Source organism: Sus scrofa, chromosome 6 (genome assembly GCF_054392235.1).
Source record: "Sus scrofa isolate SSC_HxYL_T2T_F1_AM1 chromosome 6, Sscrofa_HxYL_maternal_Yorkshire_Landrace_v2.0, whole genome shotgun sequence".
NCBI lineage: Eukaryota > Metazoa > Chordata > Mammalia > Artiodactyla > Suidae > Sus > Sus scrofa.
The window spans coordinates 87,879,922-87,903,391 of record NC_139388.1 but is presented as its reverse complement, the minus strand read 5'-3'; the positions used below and the strand labels follow the sequence as shown (position 1 = coordinate 87,903,391).

General features: G+C 46.6%; 1 protein-coding gene across 21 annotated transcripts in view; it reads left to right on the top strand.

Annotated features, from left to right (window-relative positions):
- The first annotated feature begins 2,467 nt into the window (after positions 1-2,467).
- PAFAH2 (platelet activating factor acetylhydrolase 2) overlaps positions 2,468-23,470 on the top strand; it is a 33,281-nt gene continuing 12,278 nt past the window's right edge. The window contains exons 1-11 of one of the 21 annotated variants that reach the window (XM_084963391.1): positions 2,468-2,532; positions 7,531-7,697; positions 8,931-9,070; positions 9,233-9,433; positions 10,027-10,180; positions 11,230-11,326; positions 14,315-14,383; positions 14,751-14,892; positions 16,118-16,231; positions 21,281-21,372; positions 23,234-23,404. In XM_084963391.1, the coding sequence (XP_084819517.1) occupies positions 14,337-14,383; positions 14,751-14,892; positions 16,118-16,231; positions 21,281-21,372; positions 23,234-23,404 (566 nt within the window). In that variant the 5' untranslated portion in view covers positions 2,468-2,532; positions 7,531-7,697; positions 8,931-9,070; ... (2 more) ...; positions 11,230-11,326; positions 14,315-14,336. Of the gene's footprint in view, positions 2,745-7,530; positions 7,698-8,930; positions 9,071-9,232; positions 9,434-10,026; positions 10,181-11,229; positions 11,327-14,314; positions 14,384-14,750; positions 14,893-16,117; positions 16,232-21,280; positions 21,373-23,233; positions 23,405-23,470 lie in introns of all 21 variants that reach the window. The other 20 variants (XM_084963392.1, XM_084963393.1, XM_005665127.4 and 17 more) reach the window with 20 other exon arrangements.

Genomic DNA, 23,470 nt, shown 5'->3' with positions numbered 1-23,470 from the left:
TGGGATGGTAGCCGACCAGAAGAGATCCTTGAGCCGTTTGAGAACAGGATCTATAATGAAAGCCTGGGAAAGAAACCACTTGCTGAAAACTTAAAGCATTTGGGTTGTTTCTCCCCAAACAGACTAGATTGGAAGGAAATGCAATTGAATTCAAGTAGGTTATTTGGCCACAGGAGTTTGGGCCCAAGGTAGATCTTCCTAACAGTGACAAAGGAGGTAAAGGAGGCTGTGACATTGCTGTCCCTGGGAAGTTTACAACTTAGTTGGCTAGGGAGTTCCTTGGTAGTCTAGTGGTTAGGATTCAGTGCTTTCACCGCTGTGGCCCAGGGTTATATCCTTGGTCTGGGAACTGAAACCCCACATCAAGCTGCTCCATGCTGCGGCCAAAAATACATAAATAAATAAAGACTAATCTTGATTGGCCAGTAAATGTCCCTGGCATGGCCTTGTCTGGGAGGGGAACAAACTCCAGCTGCCCCTCTCATGACTAGGAACTCTGGTTAATCATGAGTGTTCTGAGTCAGCTGCAGAGCACTGATTAATTAGCCAAAGAGAACCATCTCCGATTTGCACTAAGCTCTTTATGTTCTGTAGTCACCGACACCAAGCACAGCTTTAATTAAATCCAGGGTTTGATTATCACAGGGTACTGCTGCCATCACTCTTTCCTGATGACTTTATCTTGGCTTCTGGAAGGACAGTAGTGGTGACAGTGTGTCAGGAAGAGAGGACAGTCTAAAGTCTGGAGCATGGAATCCGGACCCTGGTGATTTGAGGGTAGATGGAGGGATCAGCTGTATGACTCAGCACCTGACCTTAAGGAGCTCACAACTTATTGGAGAGTTAAGGCCTCCCACCTGGTAGAAGATGCAAGGCGGTGTGAGGTAAGCACCTAGAGGGTGTAGAGGTGGTTTGGGACTGGAGCGGAATCAGAGAAGCTTCGTGGAGAGGTAGATTCCACGGAAGAACAGGATTAGACAGGCCACCAGGCAGGGCAGAGTGCCTAGTGGAGGGAAGAGCATGAATATAAGTGTGGAGGTAACAATAAGAACCTGATAGTCTTCTTTTTTTTTTTTGTCTTTTTGCCATTTCTTGGGCTGCTCCCCCGGCATATGGAGGTTCCCAGGCTAGAGGTCGAATGGGAGCTGTAGCCACCAGCCTATGCCAGAGCCACAGCAACGCATCTGTGACCTACACCACAGCCCACAGCAATGCCAGATCCTTAACCCACTGAGCGAGGCCACAGATCAAACCCGCAACCTCATGGTTCCTAGTCGGATTCATTTCTGCTGTACCACAACTAGGACTCCAGAACCTGCTAGTCCTGAGATTGGTGAGGAGGTGAACAGCTGGGGGTAGGGCAGAAGAGGGGCGATTCCTGGCAGAGAACACCACTGGCAATACTTCTGAGGAAGTAGGTGGGGGTCCAGGTTGGGGAGGACATTGAATGCCAAGCTAAGAAGTTAGTACTGCATTCAGTAGGTAGTAGGAAGCCTTTGAAAGTTTTTGAGCTGCTTGAATAATCCAGATTTCTTATGGAAGTTTACAAGGCTCCTGAGGATGTGGCCCTTCCTCCTCAGATATGACTCTTTATTCCATCCCGCATGCTCTGTGCTCCAGCTGGGGTGTAAAACATTCTTCACATTCTCAGTACCCCCGGTAAGTTCTATTCCTTCAGTTCTCAATTTTAACATTTCTGTAAAATCTCCAGGAAGCCGTGATAACACCGTTCCATTTCCCCAGGCCTGGGCAGGTGTTTCTTTACAAGAAGGCCCCCACAACCCCTTGGTTTTTCCCCATTAGAAAACGCACAGCACTGTGTAATTATTCATTTGTCCCAATCCTCTGCTGGACTGTGAATTCTTTTTAGGCTAGCGACAGTAACCTATTCACCATTGTGTCCCTAAGAACCGGCAAAGCGAGGATGGACGGAGGGGCTGGTGGGACAGCGCGGGATCTCTCAGGATCCTCTCAGTTCTGGCCATGCATTTCTGTAGGACAATGGAATATCACGTGTCAACAGGTACAGGTTGGTGGGGAATGTGCCCTGAATTTGAATGAGCAGTTTTATACTCTCACAGGAAGCAAAGTGGGGAACACAAAACAAGATCAGACTTATTCCCTGAGAATAAAAAAAAAGCTCCAGCTACCCTCAGACACACCCAGGGATTATTTGAGGAACAATTAGGCGGAGGGTTACTAACCGGAACTATAAACCGTAATCCTCCGCTCAGGCTTTCATAATCGACCACCAGGTGGAGGAATTGTACCGCATCCCGGCCTTGGGGTTGCGCCCAACGATGAGGGGGGCCGTGTGGAATTTTGGGGATTGTAGTCCTAGGGTCTTTATGGGCAATCTCGCGCGGTGCACCTCGGGAGTTATAGTTCCGGACAGAGGGGCGGGACACGTTTTTAAGCGCTAAGGTTGAGTTGTGGAAACTACAACTACCGAAGGGCCAGGGGCTCCGGGGCAGCGTCTCGATTCCGTTGAGGTGATAGTCTGGGCTGCTTCTGAGGGATCACCTTGACTGGGTAAGTTTGATTGGAGAAAACTTTTATTCTGAACTGAAGTGTCTGCGGAGTTTCTCATATTCCAGCCCGGTTTGGAGACTCCTCCTCTCAATCCTAGCAACTGCACATTACTTTCTGTTTCCTGTTGAGACACCTCGAGTATCCACCCGCATCCTTCATTCTCCCACTGTCATCTTGCGCTGTCACTCCCCCAGCTGCCCCGGAATCCCACGGTGAGCGGAGTCCACAGCCCCACCCTGAGCCCACGGCGTCACCCCTCTGAAACCTGGGCTTCCTTGTGCGCTGCCCCTTCTGTGTGCTTCATTCTTGCCCTAACTTTTCTGTTTTTCATGCTAGTGGAAGAAGGGTCACCATTCCTTCTCAATCCACGGAAGAGCCCAGGACTTAAAGTCAGCAGACCGGGGTTTGATTCCAGCTCTGCAGCTCTCTCGCAGTGTGACTGGGCTAATCATACGACTTCTCTGGGACTCACTCTCTTTGTCTGCCAAGTGGAGGTGACAGTTGCTCTCTCAGTCTTAGCTTGAGGCTGTCTTATGGAGCCAGTAGACTAATATGTGTGAAAGTGCTGTATAAACTGTAAAGCCTCCACAAGCGAGAGCGATCATTTTTATGATAATTATGAATGTTCTAGAATGCTCTCTTGGCTCCTTTTATAGTTCCGCCCCATTGTTGCTCAAACTTGCCATCGAGTGTTTGGCGGCTCCATTTTCTAAGAACAGGATGGTATTACTCACTCCCTCAGAGACCAAACTTCAGACTAATGAGCTTTAAGTCTCCAGAGAGCTTTGTCTGAAAGGAAGTCCCAGAGAAATGCTTATCTTGGACTCTGTCCTGAAATAGCCAGTGATGAAAAGTCCAGGCAGCTGGCAGAAGGGCGGTCCCTGTTCACTGGAAATGGGGCCCCACCAGGAGATGGACAGCTGCAGCGCAAGTCCTGTCCATTCCCTCTGGGCTCTTCTGGGCCTGTTTAGTAGACTCTGGTTTTGGTAGGAGTGTCTCAGGCCTGAAAAGGCTGGGAGGAAAGAAACCATTTTGTCAAAGGGTGTAATCCAGAAAAACCAGAAAAATCTGGGAGTGTGGGAGGGGGTATAAAAAAAAAGCTTGGCTGGGCCTGATGAGAGACATAGCATTGTTAATGAATCCCTAACGTTTTATGAGCACGTAAAATGTACCAAGTCCTAGGCAAAATCAATTTTCTCATTAAATTTCACTTATGGCTCAGAGAGGTGTAGGTCATGTAGTTAGTTTATGGTTATAGTGCCTTCTGTATTCAGGTGCTTTACATACATTCAATTAGTCCTTATCAACTATTTCATGAGTGATTGTCATTTCTGTCATGTGGAGAAATTATCAGGGGCTTTGAATTGAAGGAACTTGCTCAGAGTCACAGCCAATTAAGTGGTGGAGGTGGAGTTCGGATTGCCATCAAAGCCTTTCTTTTCCCACTGTACCATATGGCCTAATTTTTAGATCGAAAAGACAGAGATTAAAGAATTGAGAGGGTTTAAATCAAAGCCAAATAAAGGAGCAACTGTGAGATCCCTACTATGTGGGAAAAGCATGGAGATTGATGGTTTGGCCTCCAAAGAAATATGAAACACAATCTACCCCTGTAGTATATGTGAAGAGATAATGCATAAGTGTGTAATAAAATTAAGTAGCGTTTATTGGATAAATTGATTATTGAGACCATTTCTATGCAGGGCACTATGTTAAGCCTAGTAACTGACAAACATGCTTCTAGGCGGCCATGGGGATTAAACCAAGTGATGTCACAGTCGTTATTATTTCATTAATGTGAAAATGGTAATATGTATGACTGAGTCATTCTGCTGTACAGCAGAATTTAGCACAACGTTGTAAATCAACTACACTTTAAAAAAAGAAGGAGTTCCCATTGTGGCTCAGTGGTTGGCAAACCAGGCTAGTATCTATAAGGACTTGGGCTCGATCCCTGGCCTTGCTCAGTGGGTTGGGGATCTGGCATTGCTGTGGGCTGTGGTGTAGGTTGAAGACGCGGCTCGGATCCTGTGTTGCTGTGGCTGTGGCTGTGGCCTAGGCCAGCGGCTTCAGCTCTGATTGGACCCCTAGCCTAGGAACCTTCATATGTGGTAGGCCCTAAAAAGACAAAAGACAAAAGACGGAAAATGGTGAACTGGAATACCACGTACTCAGTGAATGTTTGTTGCATGCACACATGACTGAATTAAAGAAAAGTCCTGGGTACCGTCTGGACCAGAGGCTCTTGAAGCTAATTGACTTCTGACAACAGAGGGCCCTAAAAGCTTTATTTTTTAAAAGTTCCAGGTGGTTGTGATGATAGATTCAGGAACCTCTGATCTAGATTCTACTTGGACCTTTTTTGGAGGCAAGTCACTATAAACTGCCAGAAATAGGTATTAATTCAAGAGCTATCCAGAGGCAGCCTGTCATTGCTTGTCAGTTGAGGGATGCAGACAGTTCTTAGAGGTGAGAGGAAGAAGGTTGGAAGGACTTGGAAAGCTTCACAGAGGACCAGAGATTTCACTGGGCTTTGATGGGTGGGGCAGGTTTGGATGGATAGAGAGACTGCAAGGCAGGCACCACCATGAATTGTTTAGATAAGGTGAGCAAAGGCTGGTAGAGAGACCTGGGCTGATTTCCTTGGAGAATTCCATGGCATTTATTGGAAATGACTCTGGATGCTCTGTGTGGATGTTTCTTGGGCAAAATGTGCAGGTTAGATTTGATTTTCCCATCTCCCCATTCTACTTGGGCATCAGTCAGCGTGAGCCCAGGGAATGCAGATTCATTTTCATGTTAGCCTCACACGGGCCAATTAGCTTCTTTAGTTTTTATTGATTTCCAAACTTAATTTAGTTGATCATGTTCCCAGAAACTTTCCAGGAATAACAGAGCATTCTGCTCCCCTTCTGTTTGGCTGTTTTCAGCTTCCTGTACCCTGATTCCTATCCCTCGCTGTCTTCTCTATTCAGGTTAAGACCAAAATCTCTTCCTATAAGAAGCTACTATCATTCTGTTCACTTAGCTCTGAAACCTAACTCATCTTTGGCTCTTCCCTCTCCCTTGACTCACTAAATTCAAATTGCCAAATCCAAAATGCCAAATCCTATTTTTTCTACTTTTCACTCAATCAAAAAATATGGCTTTGTGGGTTCCCTGCCGGTTCTATGAGTTAAGGATCCAGCGTCATTGCTGCTGTGATGTGGGTTTGGTCACTGGCCTGGGAACTTCCTCATGCTGTGGGTGCAGCCAAAAAACAAAAACAAAACAGAAACCCAAATATTTCTTGGTTACTTCCTAAGAGCCAGGTACTACACTAGGTGCTTTAAATGTATTATTTCTTTTCTTTTCTTTTTCTTTCTTTCAGGGCTGTACCCTCAGCATATGGACGTTCCCAGGCCAGGGGTCGAATCAGAGCTGTAGTTGCTGGCCTGCACCATAGCCACAGCAACTCGGGATCTGAGCCACATCTGCAACCTACACCACAGCTCAGGGCAATGCCAGATCCTTAACCCACTGAGCAAGGCCAGGGATTGAACCCGCATCCTCATGGATACTAGTTGGGTTCATTACCACTGAGCCATGACAGAAGCTCCATGCATTATTTCATTTTCTCTCCATGGCAGTTCTGTGAGGATAGATAGCGTTCCCATTGTACAGATGTAGAATCAGGCTTAGAGCAATATGATAACTTGCCCAAGGTAAGAAAGCTAGGCAGCGGAGGGGCTGAGCCTCAGACTTGAGACTTTCAGACTTAATATCCATCGTGTCCACAAGCTTATTTCAGAGTAGATTTCAACTCCTTAGCCTAGCACTTGAGGGACTGCTACCCTCCAGATCTGGTCATGTCTTCCTTTTCTCACCTTGCATCCATCACAAACTACTCCAGGTTTCTCAGATATGCTTTCTTACTTCTTTGTCTTGGCTCACACACTTTCTTCTACTTGAAAGACAATTTTCCCATCTTCCCCTGCCCTCCACTTCCAAGCTAAAGGAGCTCTCTTTCTTCTCGGAACTCCCACAGTATTTTGTCTGTCTTTTTTGGCACTTAGAACTGCAGCTGCTTCATTGTCATGTGGGTGATGTGTCCTGTGCACCCCCCACCTCCACCCTGGGTCCTCCGTGCACTTACCTTCAAGGGGAAACGGTCAGAGTCTGAGACTAAGCAGCACACATTCAGCTTCACTTTGGCTAAGTAGTCCACTGACTACATCAGGAGGGGCGGTTGGTGAGCGGATGATTGTGGGGAGAAATGATCTCTAAGGTCTCTTCTTGCACTGGCATGCTTTGATTTGAACTTTCAGATCCATCCCAGAGCATCTTAAAAAAATCAGAGTAATGTAATGCCTGAAAATGTGGGCCCAGAACTCAGTGTATCAGTTTAGATGCTGTTGGTTCAAGCAAGAGAAATCTAAACCCAGTCGATTAAAAAAAAAAGGGGGATTTATTGACTCCTGTAACTAGAAAGTCTAGGAGTGGGTCAGGTTTCTGATATAATTCAGAGGTTTTTAAATTTTTTTTGGTTGGGGCGGGGGGAACGCTGCTCCTGCAGCATGCATAAGTTCCCAGGCCAGAGATTGAACCCCAGCCACAGAAGTGACAATGCTGAATCCTTAATCATTAGGCCACCAGGGAACCTGTAATTCAGAGATTCTTTTTTTTGTTTTTTGTTTTGTCTTTTGTCTTTTTAGGGCCACACCCATGGCATAGGGAGGTTCCTAGACCAGGGGTCGAACTGGAGCTGAAGCTGCTGGCCTATGCCACAGCAACTCAGGATCCAAGCCACGTCTGCAACGTGTACCACAGATCATGGCAATACCAGCTCCCCAACCCACTGAGCAAGGCCAGGGATCGAACATGCGTCCTCATGGATACTAGTCAGGTTCATTAACCACTGAGCCATAACAGGAACTCCTATAATCCAGAGATTCTTAATTTCTTCACAAATAAGACTCCATTTCTCTGTGATTCTCTCAACTCTGCCATCCTCTGCAGGTAGCTTTATCCTGGCTGCAGCAGTTCCAACCTTGCATCCCCACATCACTCCAATTCAAAGAAAGAAAGAACTTTTCTACCCTCACCCATCAAACTGAAGTCCTGGGCTTTCTTCTAGTTGGACCAACTTATGTCATGAGCCCACTCTTCATCACATACTGATGGAGGTACTCAGAGCTGATTGGCTTGGGTCATTAATCAGGCCCAACTCTGGAGGTTGGGCAGGGATCAGCCCCACAAAACAATCACAAGGCGTCTGTGTCTGAGGGCGGGGTAGAATGGATATCAAGAAGTTTGGCCACATTCCCCGTTGTCACACTGCCCATGATCAAATCTGGCCCTGCTAGCTGTATGTTTTTGGGTAAATCACCTAATTTTATTATCAGTTTCCTCATCTGTAAGATGAGATAACAATACATATCCCAGAGGGTTGTTGTTAGGATTTAATTAGATGATATGTGTATGTAAAGCACTTGGCGTAGTTCCTGGCCCAGAGTAGGCGTGCTGCTGCTGCTGCTGCTGGTGATGATGATGTGATTGAGGAGGGTGGAGAACAACGGTATTAGCCCCAATTTAAGAAGCAGCCAAGTTACAGAAATTTTTTCTAGTCAAACTGTGCACACCTGCCACTTCGAAGGCTCCTCTTTGATCTCTGCCATTATTCTCTTCCCTATCTCTGCCCCTTTCCGCTCTTATATTAGATCCCTTCTAGAAATGCTTTCCTTCTTTCCCCATGCCTCTAAATCTTCATATTTCAAGGCCTGGCATAAGTGGCTTTAGAGTTAATAGTTTAGGTCACTGATTTCATGTGTATATAACTGAGTCTCCCCATGAGCAGGATCCGTGAGGGTTAAGAGCCCAGATCTGGATTAGAGACCCGAGTTTGCCACTGAGAAGCCGTGCAACTTGGGAAAGTTATTCGTGCATTAGTGTCCTCATCTGTAGAACGGTCTAAGCAGTACCTTCCTCAGACAGTTGTTGAGAGAGTGAAATGCCACAATGTATGTAAAGAGCTTAGCTCAGTGCTGACACAGGGTAAGTAATAGGAGTTAGCAGTTATTGTTATTCTTAGTCTCATGAAGACAAGGTCTGGGTTGTATTCTCTGCAGCAGTTACTGCTGTGCCAGGTACAGCGTACGTGCTGAGTAAACACTCGTTGGTGGTTTGGGAGGAGTACAGAGGCTCTCTTTTCATGACCATCTCTTCACTCTCCACCTCCACCAACAGAAAAAGCAGCCCCTAAACATTAGTAACGTCACTTTAGCAGAGTGAATGACGTGGAAGATTGAATCAAGTCACCGGTGGGGAGGAGGGGTGGACGGGGTTGGCAGATGACTCGAATAAGCAACAGGAAGCGGAGAGGAAACCAGCAAGAGGCCGTTCTTTGTTCCACCCTCCAGCCACCCAAGTTCAGCCACGGCCCAAGTCGTTTGATTCAGCTGGTGATGAAATGGGGGTCAACCTGTCCGTGGGCTTTCCTCCTGTCACGGGACCCCACCTCGTAGGCTGCGGGGATGTAATGGAGGGTCAGAGTCTCCAGGTAAGTGACTCCAGCGTGTCTCCTCTGCTTCTCTCTGCACATGGCTTCTCAACAGCAAGTCTGATTGTGCCATTCCAGGCAGGGGGAAACTGAGAGCTGGTCTGGATTTGGTTTTAGAGCCCCCAGTTCTCTTTTCCCTGACCTTTTTCTTCCTCTTTCCAGTTACAAACATCTCAACAGATAAGAGAAGATGGGTTATTTTTCCAGCTAAGAGGAAACAAGGCTCTAATTTCAGAGATGGCTCTCAGGTGTCTTGAGGGCAGATGCCTGATCCTGGAAAAGTTTTGGATCTCATCCTAATCTGAGTGTCTGGGAGGAGGAGCAGTGGACCATGCACCATTGACTTTTGATTCCCCGACTTGGGTAGAAAGTCTCCTTTTTCTCCTCTTCTGCCTTCATCTATTTCCCCCTCCTGCTTTGGTTTGGGACTGTCCTCTCAGTTCCTAGGTTATTCTCTGCTGGCCCTTGAACTGTCCCCTCTCCCTTGTAAGAGGCACGTATTTCCCAGTAATCCCTCGCCTGCTTCCATGTAAAATGAGTGTGCTTCTGCTTCCCAAGGACCAGCCTAGAGGATTGGCCTGGGTGACCCACCGGTGTCACCCCATTCAGCACAGGGGCTAATCCCTCTGCCCTGGGGCTTCTCCAGGCCTGGGCTCAGGGCCAGATTTAAATCTTTCAGTGTCCCAGGCAGTGGAAATATTTCAGTGCCCCTCAGATGTAATTCAAAATATAGTTGGCTGTTAGGAATAAGATAAGCCTTACGTGTATGCTAAACATAAAGTTGTTTCTTTCTGGATTTTCTGAATGCAAAGTTCAGGTATATGAATTGAAGCTAAAAGTTTCCCTGTTTTGATGCTTCACTGGTGCCCCAAACACCTGCTGAGTGTGCCTCTTGGGAAATCTAGCTGGGCTTGGGCCTCTCGCTCTGAGCAGCTGCTCTCTTTTCTTTCTCACAGGGGAGCTTCTTTCGACTCTTCTACCCATGCCAAGAAGCAGAGGAGGCCACAGAGCAGCCCCTGTGGATTCCCCGCTATGAGTACTGCACTGGCCTGGCGGACTACCTGAAGTTTAATAAGCGCTGGGGGGGGTCGCTGTTCAACCTGGCTGTGGGTAAGGGCTGGCCTCACCCCGAGATGCTCTCCCAGCTGCTTGGTTATGTTCCTAGGAGATCACCAGACAGACCCATTACCTTATAGTTGGTGTTGTCTAGCCATTTGTAGTGGGGCACACCTTAGCCAGTCTGGTATGGAGAGTTGGAGAGAACAACATACATAAGAGCTTTGGTTATAAAGTTAGACTGTCCTGGATTCGAATCTAGACTTTATCACTTACTAGCTGTGGGACTCAAGCAAGTTTCTTAACCTGTCTGAATATCTCCCTTTGCAGGGTTGTAAGATGTATGTACATAGAATGTGCACTTTAGTAGGATATAGGATGTGTTCCATAAATAGTGGCTATTGCTCATTTATTTGGCATGTATTAATTCCACGCTGTGCCAGCTACAGTGCAGATCAAAGAAACATTCTCAATTACCAAGGAGCATACCATCTCCTGCAGTTGCCTCTAGCTCTCCCCTTTTCCAGTTAGGATCCCATCGAGTCATCCACTGCCCCCAGAGGCCCCATCGTTAGGAGCTCTGCCCACTGCCTTGGCGTCTCAGGATTTATCCTGTAATGTTCAGTACTTCCCCTCTGGATTTATTATCCTTTTTTTTTTTTTTCTCTTTAGGGCCTCACTTGCTGCATGTAGAAGTTCCCAGGCTAGGGGTTGAATCAGAGCTACAGCTGCTGGCCATAGCCATAGCCAGAGCAAGGTGGGAATCAAGCTGCGTCTGCCACCTACACCACAGCTCATAGCAATGCCAGATCCCTGACCCACTGAGCGAGGCCAGGGATTGAACCTGCATCCTCGTGGATCCTAGTCAGATTTGTTTCCTCTGCGCCACAACGGGAACTCCTATCATCCTATTTTCTGTTGTGTTTTTGCTCCCTGGGGGAGAAAAGGGGAAAGAATAGATGATCGGTTACCCCTGGCTGCTCAAGTGTAAGGTGGTTGTCCTAAGAGGAGGGCCACATGTCCCTACCATGCCTGTGCCCAGGCTAACCTTGGGATTACACCTCTGGGGCAGCTGGAGATTCTATAGCCCATGTCTCTGCTAGGATCTTGTCGCCTGCCTGTTAGCTGGAATGGCCCCTTTAAGACAAAGGACTCTGGATACCCCTTGGTCATCTTCTCCCATGGCCTTGGGGCCTTCAGGTAAGAGCTCCTCTTCCCCCAGACCTTGTCATATTCCTTGCTTGGTGGCAGCTGCTGAGTCTTAGCTGATTCTCAGAGGGCAAAGAAACAGATTTCCATCTGCCAGCTGTCTTCTGTACCATCTGCTTCATCCCAAAGCACTGAGTTCACCTTCTCTAGAAGGCCTTTCCCAAGCCCCTTTCACTTGGTGGAGCCTCTCAGCAGGAGTCACTTCCTTTGCATCACATGTTCCGGCATTTATGTAAACTCACGCTTTTGGCTTTCTTCCTCTGTAACAGCCCAGAAGTATGAGAAGGAGCTTGGGCTTCATGGCCAGAGAAACGTTCAACATGTGTTGAGGGCACCTCAGCCTGAGGCCCTGGCATAGCGGTGAGGAAGACAGTTTTGCTCCCTGCTCCTGTGGAGCTTGCAGCCTCACCTGTAAATCTCAGCCACACCACGGCACTCTGTGAGCTTGGGACCGTGGTAGGACTCTCTAAGCCTAGATTTCCTCACTGTCAAATGGCATGCTGCTCCCCCAGGGTGGGTTGTGAGGACTCAGTCAGGCGCTTGGTGGGTGCACACGCCTGCCGGTTCTCCTCTCCATCTCTCCCCATGGAGGATCGTGGGGGGTGGACTGTAGGATCTCTTTTCATCAGACTTTGGGAAACACTGGCCTAAGTTTTACAAGTCAGTATCCATTCAGAATTCTCCCTGGGAATTCTGATTTCTACACCTTGGTGTGTTATGTAGCTTCTTAATAACCACAGTATATGTGTTTCTGTGTAAGCCTATGAATATTCTCTCTGTACGCTCTTTCATCAACATAGAAGTCTAGTTTATGTCCCAGAGAGTTACACAAAGACATCTGTTTTTGCCTTTTCATTCCCGACCCCCAGCCCAAACCATTCTTTACCCGTAGCCAGGGAGGTCTGTTTAAAAAGGAATATGATCTTGTCATTCCAGCACCTGGAACAGTGCTTGGCATATTGTAGGTGCTCAGTAAATACTTGCTGAATGAATGAATGTCACTTCCTTCCCTAAATCTTTTCAGTAGCCCTTTGAACTTAATTCAGCTTTTGTCATGGGCTTACCTGAATGCAGCAGGTCCAAGGGAGAGTTTCCAGCCTCGTTGCTTGCTGCTTGCCCCACTCCAGCTCTCCAGACAGACAGCTCTAAAGGCACTGTGTTAGTGTCTGCCTCAGGGTTTTCATCTGTTCTGTGCTTTGTGGCTGTTCCCTTTGCCTAGAATATTTTGCTGGTTTACTCCTCTCTTCCTCCTCCTCCTTTTCGTCTTTTGCATGGCTCATTCCACATTACTTTCAAGATCCAGGTGTCACTTTCTAAGGGACACCCATTCTGACCCTTGTATTAGGTTAGGTTAAGTTTTCCAGTGATGTGCTTGCTTGCTTGCTTTCTTCTTTCTCCTTTTTCTTCTTTTTAGGGCCTCACTTGCTGCATATAGAAGTTCCCAGGCTAGGAGTTGAGTTGGAGCTACAGCTGCTGGCCTATGCCACAGCCACAGCAATGCCGAATCCGAGCTGCATCTGAGACCTACACCACAGCTCATGGCAACACTGGATCCTCAACCTACTGAGCAAGGCCAGGGATTGAACCTGCGTTCTCAGATCCTAGTCGGGTTTGTTAACCACTGAGCCACAAAGGGAACTTCCTCCAGTGATGTGCTGTCATCCGACAATCTGTACTTCTCTGTACATAACGTAATTCTGATTAATGAATTGTTTCTGTGATTATTTTTAATGTCTGTCTTTTTTATGACGGTGAGCTCCATGAAGGCAGAGACCAGGTCTGTCTTCTGTCTTTCCCAGTGCCTAGGGCAGTACCTGGAAAACAGCTTCCAAATACATTTAAATAAAAAGTATATGTTTTTCTAGGTTCCATTCTCTCAGCAAATATCTGTTAAGTACCTGCTCTGTGCCAGCCCCTTGAAATGAAAAGAAGGTGGGACATATAGAGATAAACAAATCGAGGAATTTTTATCTACTAGTGAAGACCGAATGTAGATTCACATAACTATAGCCCATGGCGGAAAATGGAGAGCAGATGTGGAGATGAGGCTAGAAAGGCAGCAAGATGGTTTTCAATGTTACTTTCTGATTCAGTAAATTTAATACCTGTTATGTGCCAGGGCCTCTGCTGGAGTTGGGTATTCAGTAGTGAATAAGACAGAGCCTCTGTTTTCAGGTTGTAGTCTTGTGGGGAAAAGAAGCTAAGAAACATTCTTTCCTAAGCTTACAGGTATTTTATAGAGAGAGCAGGTGAGCTCCTGACTTTAGAGTGGTCTGTATGGTCTAAGACTCTGTTTTGAGGCTTCAGTAGACCTAGACATATCAGTTATAAATACTCTTCATTAATCAGAGCAAAATGCCAAGAAAAAGGGCAGAGAGGTAAAAGGGGCATGGTTTCCTTCTGTTGCATCTAGGGTTAATTCAGGACCTGAAGTCCTTGCCATGGGTCACAGATCTATGGTTTCCCATCCCAGGGAAGAGCCTGTGTTCAAGTACCACCCAGCAATTTGCAGTGTGCCTTTGTCTCCTTTGGTTCCCACATAGTCCTGAAAAGTAGGTGGGGGGATGCTTATTTTACAGAGGAGCAAACTTGCCCAAGGTTGCAGTTTGAACTGGGAAGAGATCAGAAATCTCTGGTTCAGGAGCTCCTGTCATGGCTTAGTGGTTAATGAACCTGACTAGTATCCATGAGGATGGGGGGTCAATCCCTGTCCTTGCTCAGTGGGTTAAGGATCTGGCATTGCTGTGAGCTGTGCTGTGGGTTGCAGACTCAGCTTGGGTTGATTCGCACCCTTGGGGCCTTGGTGAGGGAAGGGGTGTGCTGGCTGGAAAAAACAAAAACTCCTTGAGAAGAGCTGCCACATGTGAAACTTCCTCCATTCAGTCTTTTGAGATGGCCACCAGCAGAGCATGGTTGGACTGAGGCTCAGAGTAGGCTATTCTTTTAATCCCTTCTCTTGGTTCCTTCCTGGATCTCTAGGACACTGTATTCAGCCTTCTGCATGGAGCTGGCCTCCCGTGGCTTTGTGGTGGCTGTCCCAGAGCACAGGTGAGGGAGGACAGTCATAATGAACTGTCAGGGTTGGGTGGGGATATAGGCTAGTTCCCTATAAGTAATGTTATTTCTCATCCTCACAGCACCACGCAAGGTAGAGATTATATCCCTTTTAAAGGTGAGGAAACCAGGGCTCCAAGATGTTAAGTAACTTGCTGAAAGTGACACAGCTGAACTGGGGTTCAAACCCAAGTCAGTCTCCCAAATCCACATTCTTTTCTACTCTCCTATATATGCACCTGAGATCTTTTCCCCTGTTAGCCAAAGGATGACTTAGTCTTGGCTGAAAAGGAGGATTTGGTAAGGGAAGAAATAAGTCCAAGTGTCTTCTTGTTTCTCTTTGGTGGCACATGTATGGTAGGGATGGGTCAGCTGCGGCCACCTGTTTCTGCAAGCAGGCCCCAGAGGACAGCCGGTCTGACAATGAGTCATCGGAGGAGGAATGGATCCCCCACCGTCAAATTGAGGAAGGGGAGAAGGAATTCTATGTTCGGAATTACCAGGTAGGCTGTGCCAGAGAGAGGGAAGAGTTACTAAGCCTGTCCTCTCTGTACTACACTCCCTAAGATCACTTTGAACTAAACTCTCTTGAAATGTCAGTCACAGTGGGTCTGAGCTTGCCACATCAGAAAAAAGGGGTATTAATTAAGACTGATAATTGTAAATGACAGAAACTGCAGCTTCTTCAGGAAAAAGGAGAATTGATTGGCTTATATAGGAAGGACAGGGCTACCAGAACCAGATTCAAATGTCATCGGGACTTGTTTTTCACTCCTTTCTCTGTCCCTATGCTGGTTGATCTCATCTGCTGGCTGGCTCACCTTATGAGGTTACATATGTTTACCCTCACTGTCTGAGAAAATAGGGCTCTTTTGGGGTTGTCCACCACTTCTGCTCTAAGCTGCAAGATGCAAAATCCTGGATGGAGGGTCCTAAGATGGGGGAAGTACCAAAATACAAAGTTCCCATCAGAAATGCATTGCTAGGAGTTCCCGTCGTGGCTCAGTGGTTATCGAACCCTATTAGCATCCACGAGGATGCAGGTTTGATCCCTGGCCTTCCTCAGTGGGTTAAGGATCTGGCATTGCTGTGAGCTGTGGTGTAGGTCGCAGACGCGGCTCAGATCCCACTTTGCTGTGGCTCTGGCATAGGCCAGCGGTGACAGCTCCAATTCGACCCCTAGCCTGGGAACCTCCATGTGCCGCCAGTGCGGCCCTAAAAGACAAAACAAAAGCAAAACACAATCCAAACAAAACAAAGGAAATGCATTGCTAGATTCTTTTGGCAGGGGGTGGGGGCAAGCCTCAAAAGTCAGGTTTCACAGGCGAGGTGAGGGAGGGTGAGTGCTAGGCAGACAAAAACAATAGATATATGTTATAAATGGGCAAGTAGAATCCAGTACTGGTTTGATAATGGGAACACTTTTACACCCTTTTGTTTTCAAAACGCTTCACTATACCACACTGCATAGCCGTGTTATATGCCCATATGCCATGCGTGAATAGGTAGGACCTGAGCAGCAGGCCTGACTGCACTGTGCTGTTACCTGGTGCTTACCTGAGGCTCTGTGAGGGAGTTGAGCCTTTCCCAGGACATGGGGCCCGAGGTACTTGCTGAGATGTGGGCGGCCACACCATCCCTGCCTTCTTCCTTGGCTCAGTGGGGGTGAGATTCCCAGTGGATGGTTGTGCGGTATTCCAGCTCCCACTGGGACTTTCTCTGTTGCAGGTGCATCAGAGGGTAAGCGAGTGCATGAGGGTGTTAAGGATCCTGCAGGAGGTCACTGCTGGGCAGACCGTCCTCAACATCTTGCCTGGCGGGTTGGATCTGATGACCTTGAAGGTATGGTAGCAGTCAGCGTGACCTGGAGCACATTTTATTCATTAAGACTTTCTTGGTTACACATAACAGAAACCCAAATCACTAACTTAAACCAAAAGAGAATTTATTGGCTCAAATAAGTAGGAAGACCAAAGGCAGATTGGCTTTAGCCAGTATAGCTAGATCTAGGGTCTCAAACATTGTCACCAAAGCTCTGGCACTCTCTCCCTTCTCCGGTTCAGTTCCACTCTGTGTGTGTGCATGGGCTTCATTCTCACCAGATTCTCTCCATTAGGCAAGAAAGGTGGTTGCTGGCATTCCAAGCCTGCGTTTCAACTCAGCTCAAGATTTAAAAGGAAAAGAGACTCTGTTAGCTTCCACTAATGGGAGAAGGCCGTGGCCCTGCTTGGGTCCCCATGCCTGTTCCAGGCCAATCACTGTGCTAGAGAGGTAGGGTGTTCCAGTTGGCCTTTGTGGGCTATGCACCCGTTTCTGGGTCAAGGGAACCTGAGCACCAGAACTGGCAGCCCCGCAGGGCCACGTGGATGAGGGAGAGAGGGTTTATCTGCAAAGGAAGGGCTGTTGAGCTGCAAACGACCTGTGTCTGCTGCAGGCTAGTTCCTTCCTTTAAGGGAATCCCCAAAACCCCCAGGAGGAGAGAAACTGTCCCAGCTATGGAATTGGGTGCCTGTAGTCCTTTTGCCTGTAATTTCATTTTTTTTTTTTTTTTTTTTTTTTTTGCTATTTCTTGGGCCACTCCCGCGGCATACGGAGGTTCCCAGGCTAGGGGTTGAATCGGAGCTGTAGCCACCGGCCTAGGCCAGAGCCACAGCAACGCTGGATCCGAGCCACGTCTGCAACCTACACCACAGCTCACGGCAACGCCGGATCGTTAACCCACTGAGCAAGGGCAGGGACCGAACCCGCAACCTCATGGTTCCTAGTCGGATTCGTTAACCACTGCGCCACGACGGGAACTCCTTGCCTGTGATTTCAAAAGTAGTTGGCTTTGGAATTCCCGTCATGGCTCAGTGGTTAACGAACCCGATAGGATCCATGAGGATGTGGGTTCGATCCCTGACTTTGCTCAGTGAGTTAAGGATCTGGCATTGCCATGAGCTGTGGTGTTGGTTGCAGACACGGCTTGGATCTGGCATGGCTGTGGCTGGCAGCTATAGCTTCAATTCAGCCCCTAGCTGGGGAACCTCCATATGCCATGGGTGTGGCCCTAAAAAGACAAAAGAAGAAAAAAAAAAGTAGTCGCCTTTATTTAGAAATCACACAAAAGCATGAAGGAAAAAACAATGAAATTTCTTGGACATTTTGGTGTTTGTCCTTCGGGTTCTTTTTTTTTTAATGGCCGCGCCCATGTCACAGGGAAGTTCTCAGGCTAGGGATTGAATCTGAGCTGTGGCTGTGACCCTACACTACAACTGCAGCAATGCTGGATTCTTTAACCCACTGTGCTGTGCTGAGGCTCCAACCCGAGATTCAGCAACAACCCAAACCACTAAGTCAGATTCTTAACCCACTGTGCCACAGTGGGAACTCCTTTCCATTTCTTTTAAAATGTGTTTTTAAAAAAAAAAAATAGATATATATATATATTTTAATACAAGCTGTTTAGTGGCCTTTTTCTTCACTTAGCAAAACAGTATAAATGTCTTCTTATGCCAGTTAATATTTATCTATAGCATAATTTTTAATAGCCATGTAATATTCCATTGTATGACTGTGAATGATACATATATATAGAATAACAGTTACTCCTTTGTGAGTACTTCCTGTAAGAAGAGCTCTTTATACAAACATACGCAGTAAGCATTGTTATCTCTCTCTCTCTTTTTTTTTCTGGCTGTGCCCTTGGCATGTGAAAGTTCCTGGGCCAGGGATTGAACCTGCGCCACAGCAGTGACCCATGCTGCTGCAGTGACAATGCTAGATCCTTAACCTGCTGTGCCACAGTGCAACTTCACATTCTTATCTCTTTTTTTCTTCATTTTTTAAAGTTTTATTGACTTATAGTTGGTTTACAATGTTGTGACAATTTCTGCCGTATGACGAAGTGATTCAGTTTTACATGTATACACATCCGTTCTTTTTCAGATTCTTTTTCCACATAGACCATCACAGAATATTGGGTGGAGTTCACTGTGCTCTACAGCAGGTCCCTGTTGGCCAATCATTCTGTATACTACCATGTGAATATTGTTATCTCTTTACTTAGAAAGAAACCAAAGATTAAAGAGATTAAGTTTCTTCCCACGGTTACACAGTTAAGTAAGTTGTAGAGTCACTTTTTTTTTTTTTTTTTTTGTCTTTTTAGGGCCGCACCCATGGTGTATGGAAGTTCCCAGGCTAGGGACCGAACTCACGTCCTCATGGATACCAGTTGGGTTTGTTACCGTTGAGCCATGACAGGAACTCCAAGTCAAAGTTGAAACTGGGGCTTTTTGACTCCGAAGCCTGTGTCGTGTGCCCCAAAGCCTCTTTAGGACGTATCTTTTAAAGGCTCTGGGAAAGTCCTCTGGGAAGAAGCATCAGCCTGGATGGCCAATGGGTAAGGCAGAGCCTGAAATGTAGAGAGTTTCACCAGCAGTATGGTGTGTGTCGTCAGTCCTCACCAGACAAGCAGGGTCCAGGCACTAAAGTTTAGGCCTGAGACAGGCACTGGGCGGGCAGGCTAAGTGTACTTAGATTTGTTAAGAGGCAGCCTTTTGGAGAAATAGAGAATAAAAAAAAAGCTAAGTAAATTTTCATCTATCAGATTGAGCAAGATCTAAAAATTGATTACTCACTGTGTTGGCAAAGCTGTGGGGAAGTAGATTGGGCTCCCTTGCTGGTGTGAGTGCAGAATTGCCCCACGCGGGGCAGTTTGGCAACAGCTATCAACAGCACAAATGCCCATAGTGTTTGACCAGCAATTTCCAGTTCTGGAAACTGATTTGTCACATACCTGCACTCATGTAATATGATGTATGTATAAAGTTAATTCATCCTCGTTTGTAATAACAAGAGATTGATAGTATCCCAGATGTTCACCTCTAAGTGACCACAGCTGGTTTAATGGGCTATGGAACAATAGATGTATTTGTTTGGGTAATATTAATTGCTATAACACATAAGCCCCCAATCTCAGTGGCTCAACAAAGGGAAATTCACTTCTTTCCCACGTGAAGCCCCAAACGGGTGCTGCTATGTCAGGACTGACATAGGGATCCAGGCTTCCTTTATCTAAGTGCTCTACCCTCTTCCATTTGTGAAACCCTACTTCCCCATGTCCATTAAGCCAGGAATGGGAAAGGACATGGAGGTTTATATGGAAGGAACAGTTTTTATAGATCAGGTCTGGAAATGGAAATAATCACTTTCACCCACATTCTATCGCAAGACCACCATCTCTCACATCCAGTCACAAGGCCACATCTAAGTGCTGGGAAATAGAGTCTCACTGTGTGTCCAGGAAGAAGAGGGACCGATTTGGTGATCCTAGCTGTCTGTACTCTGGTGAAATACAACGTATCTGTAAAAAAAGGACAAGGAAGCTCTTTATGTACTAATATTATTATGCAAAAAAGTAAGATAACAGTATCACTTGTGTAAAGGGGGGGAAGTATATATTCATGTTTACCCGTGTAGGTGTAGATAAGCTGTGCAGACACAGAAAACGCACCAGTTTGTGAGTAGGGGGTGGGCAACTGTGTGGAAAGGGGGTAGGGTTAGGGGGAGACTTCCCTATATACTCCTGATTTAGTTTAATTGAATTGAATGTTATTTTATTTTTTGTCTTTTTAGGACCACACCCATGACATATGGAAGTTCCCAGGGTAGGGGTCAAGTTGGAGCTGCAGCTGCTGGCCTATGCCACAGCCACAGCAAGGTGGGATCCGAGCCACATCTGAGACCTAAGCTGCAGCTCGTGGTGATGCTTGATACTTAACCCACTGAGAAAGATCAGGGATCAAACCCGCATCCTCATGGATACTAGTTGGGTTCATTATTGCTGAGTCACAGCAGGAACTCCCAATTTTTAAAAACTTATTTTTTCTCTTTTTATGGCTGCACCTATAGTTCCTGGGCCAGGGTTTGAATCAGAGCTATAGCTGTGGCAATGCTGGATCCTTTAACCCACTACGCCAGGCCAGGGATTGAACCCATGCCTTCGCAGGGAACTGAGCCACTGCAGTTGGGTTCCTAACCCACTGTACCATGGTGGAAACTCCTATATACTCCTGATTTTAGAGATATGTGAGTGTATTAATTTATTAAAAAAGCCAAAGAGGCCTCAACCAATCTGAAGGTACTGAGCAAAGGGGGAGAATTTAGATACAGAACCTCAGAAAAAAAGTTGGGAAGACCACTCGTTCAGGGCAGAGTCTGGGCAGCAAAGCCTAAAGAGATTTCCCGAGCCCCTTGGCTGGCAGCTGCAGCAGCTTTTTATGTAACCATGTCCTAAAGGCTTCTGGGATCAACCAGAAATAGATTCTTGCTGAGCATTTTAGAGCGAGGAGGCTCACTCTGCTGGGTTAAAGTCAGGACAGATATCAACAGAGGTAGAACCTGAGTTGGTTTGGGTACAAACAGTCCTTGCTTCAGAGCAAAATGGACAGGCAACAGGAGCTCCCTGGCTCTGTCCTTGACTTGGTGCACGTGTCATCCCTCCTGCTGGACTGGTTGTAAGGCAGGATCTAGAGGATTGAGAAAATTCCTATTCTTAACGTGCTCTGCTACTGATAGTCACATAATTTCTGTCTATTCACTTATTCATGGATATTTGAATACCTACATAACACTGTATTATATCTACCAGGTATTATGTATGGGACAAGAGTATAAAAATAAAGATGAGATTCTGATTTTCAGAATTCCTGCCTACAGAAGGCTGTTCAGTACAGGGGTGGCCTCACCAGCTGCTCTCCAGTGGGCAGAGGCGCTTAGTGACGTGGTTTTGGAGGCCTCACCCACTGGATTGTGCCTCTGCACCATTGTCTCCTTGTTTCTTCCTCTTGCCCATGAAGCGCTCCTAAAAAAGCACCCCTGACTTGGGCTTTCTGACTTGGCTTCCCTCAGGGCAGCATCGACATGAGCCGCGTGGCTATAATGGGACATTCATTTGGAGGGGCCACAGCTGTCCTGGCTTTAGCCAAGGAGACCCAGTTTCGGTGAGTTTCCCAGTGATGCTGCTGTTAGCATGTATGTTAATACCATTCATCCATTCAGCAAGTACTATGTACAAAGCACTGTTGCGGGGGCTGAGGATTCAGTGCGGAAGAAGAAACCAAGGTCTCTGGCTTCACAGAATTGTTATCGTGGGAGGAGACAGACTAATAAAGAAACTAACAAATAATGAAATCCCCAGCACCCAGGTGCAATGAAGAATACAAAATAATGTGATAAGCTAGAGTATCTGGAAGCTTCTTTGAGAAAGTAACATAAGCTAAGACTCAAAGGCAAAGAAGCCAATCACACAAAGTTCTAGGAGAAGATCATTCTAGGCCCTGAGGTGGAGGGAAGCTTGCCGTGTCAGTGTGAGAAGAGCAAGCAGCGGCCAGATCATGGGGCCTTTTGGCCAGAGTAAGGAAGTTAGATTTTTGTTCTAAATATGAAGGAAAACCATTGAAAGATTTTAAGTATATTATATACACATATAATATATATATATTTTTCTTTCTTTTTTAAGGCTGTACCTGTGGCATATGGAAGTTCCCAGCTAGGGGTTGAATCAGAGCTACAGCTGCATGCCTATGCCACAGCAATGCCAGATCCAAGCCACATCTGCCACCTACACCACAGCTCATGGCAACGCCAGATCTTTAACCCACTGAGCGAGGCCAGGGATGGAACCTGCATTCTCATGGATACTAGTCAGATTCTTGCCGCTGCACCAGAACAGGAACTCCCTTTTTTATATTTAAAAACCAGTATGTGAAGAGTGGGTTGTAACAGGATGCAAATGGAAACAAGGAAGCCAGTTAGAAGGAGGCTCTTTCAGAGTCAGGGCGAGAGATGATGAATTTGCACTAGGATGGAGATAGTGGGATGGAGAGAAGTGAAGGGAGTCAGGATAGTTTCTAGAATTTTCAGGACTTAATGATGCATGAGATAAAGGAAAGAGAGAAATCAAGGTTTTTCACGTGTGTAGCCATCATTTGAGTGGAAGACGATTGTCCTCTGTTGAGATGGAGGAGACTGCAGGAGCTCTGGTATCAGAGCTTATGGCTTGACAAACTGGCCATGACTTTGAGTCATGGCACCAAGGAGGTTTTTGCTGACCTCCCTGCCATGTGCTGTCTTGACTGACATAGCACCATGTGCAGTCAGGGCACTAAGCTATGTTTTGTTTTTTTTTTTATTTTTTTATTTTTTTTTTAAATTTTTTTTGTCTTCTTGCTATTTCTTTGGGCTGCTCCTGCGGCATATGGAGGTTCCCAGGCTAGGAGTCAATCGGAGCTGTAGCCACTGGCCTACGCCAGAGCCACAGCAACGCGGGATCTGAGCCGTGTCTGCAACCTACACCACAGCTCACGGCAACACCAGATCCTTAACCCACTGAGCAAGGGCAGGGACCGAACCCGCAACCTCATGGTTCCTAGTCGGATTCGTTAACCACTGCGCCATGACAGGAACTCCTAAGCTATGTTTTGATACCTTGTGTGTTCTGTCTCCACTGCTATACTTGGAGCTCCATGAGAGTAAGAACTGTGTCAGTTATCTCTGGATAAATGACATAGTAGGTACTTGTCACAGCACAAGGCTAACTAAGCACATGAATGAATCAAGTGGGGTTCTGTGTGACTCAAGTCAGGTGCCTGAGAGTAGATCTAAGGGAAAGAAGAGTTCTGATTCTTACTTTAAGAGAGTTTAAAGCCTAAAAGACTTTTGGTGACAGGTACAAGTGATCTCTAGCCAAGGTCCTAACCTGGCTTTCTGAGCCTTTATCCCACTGAAGGAAGAATTCCAACTTGTCCCCCACTCTTGCTTGGTTTTCTGCATGGAAGTTCCAAATGTCTGGTCCTGTTCCAGGTGTGCTGTGGCTCTGGATGCTTGGATGTTTCCGCTGGAACGTGACTTTTACCCCACAGCCCGGGGCCCTGTCTTCTTCATCAATGCAGAGAAATTCCAGACAATGGAGAGTGTCAACTTGATGAAGAAGATTTGTGCCCAGCATGACCATTCCAAGATCATAACTGTCCTGTGAGTAACCCCCAAGCTCATGATCCCCAGTGTCCTCTCCATTTTCTACTCAGCCATGGCATCCTT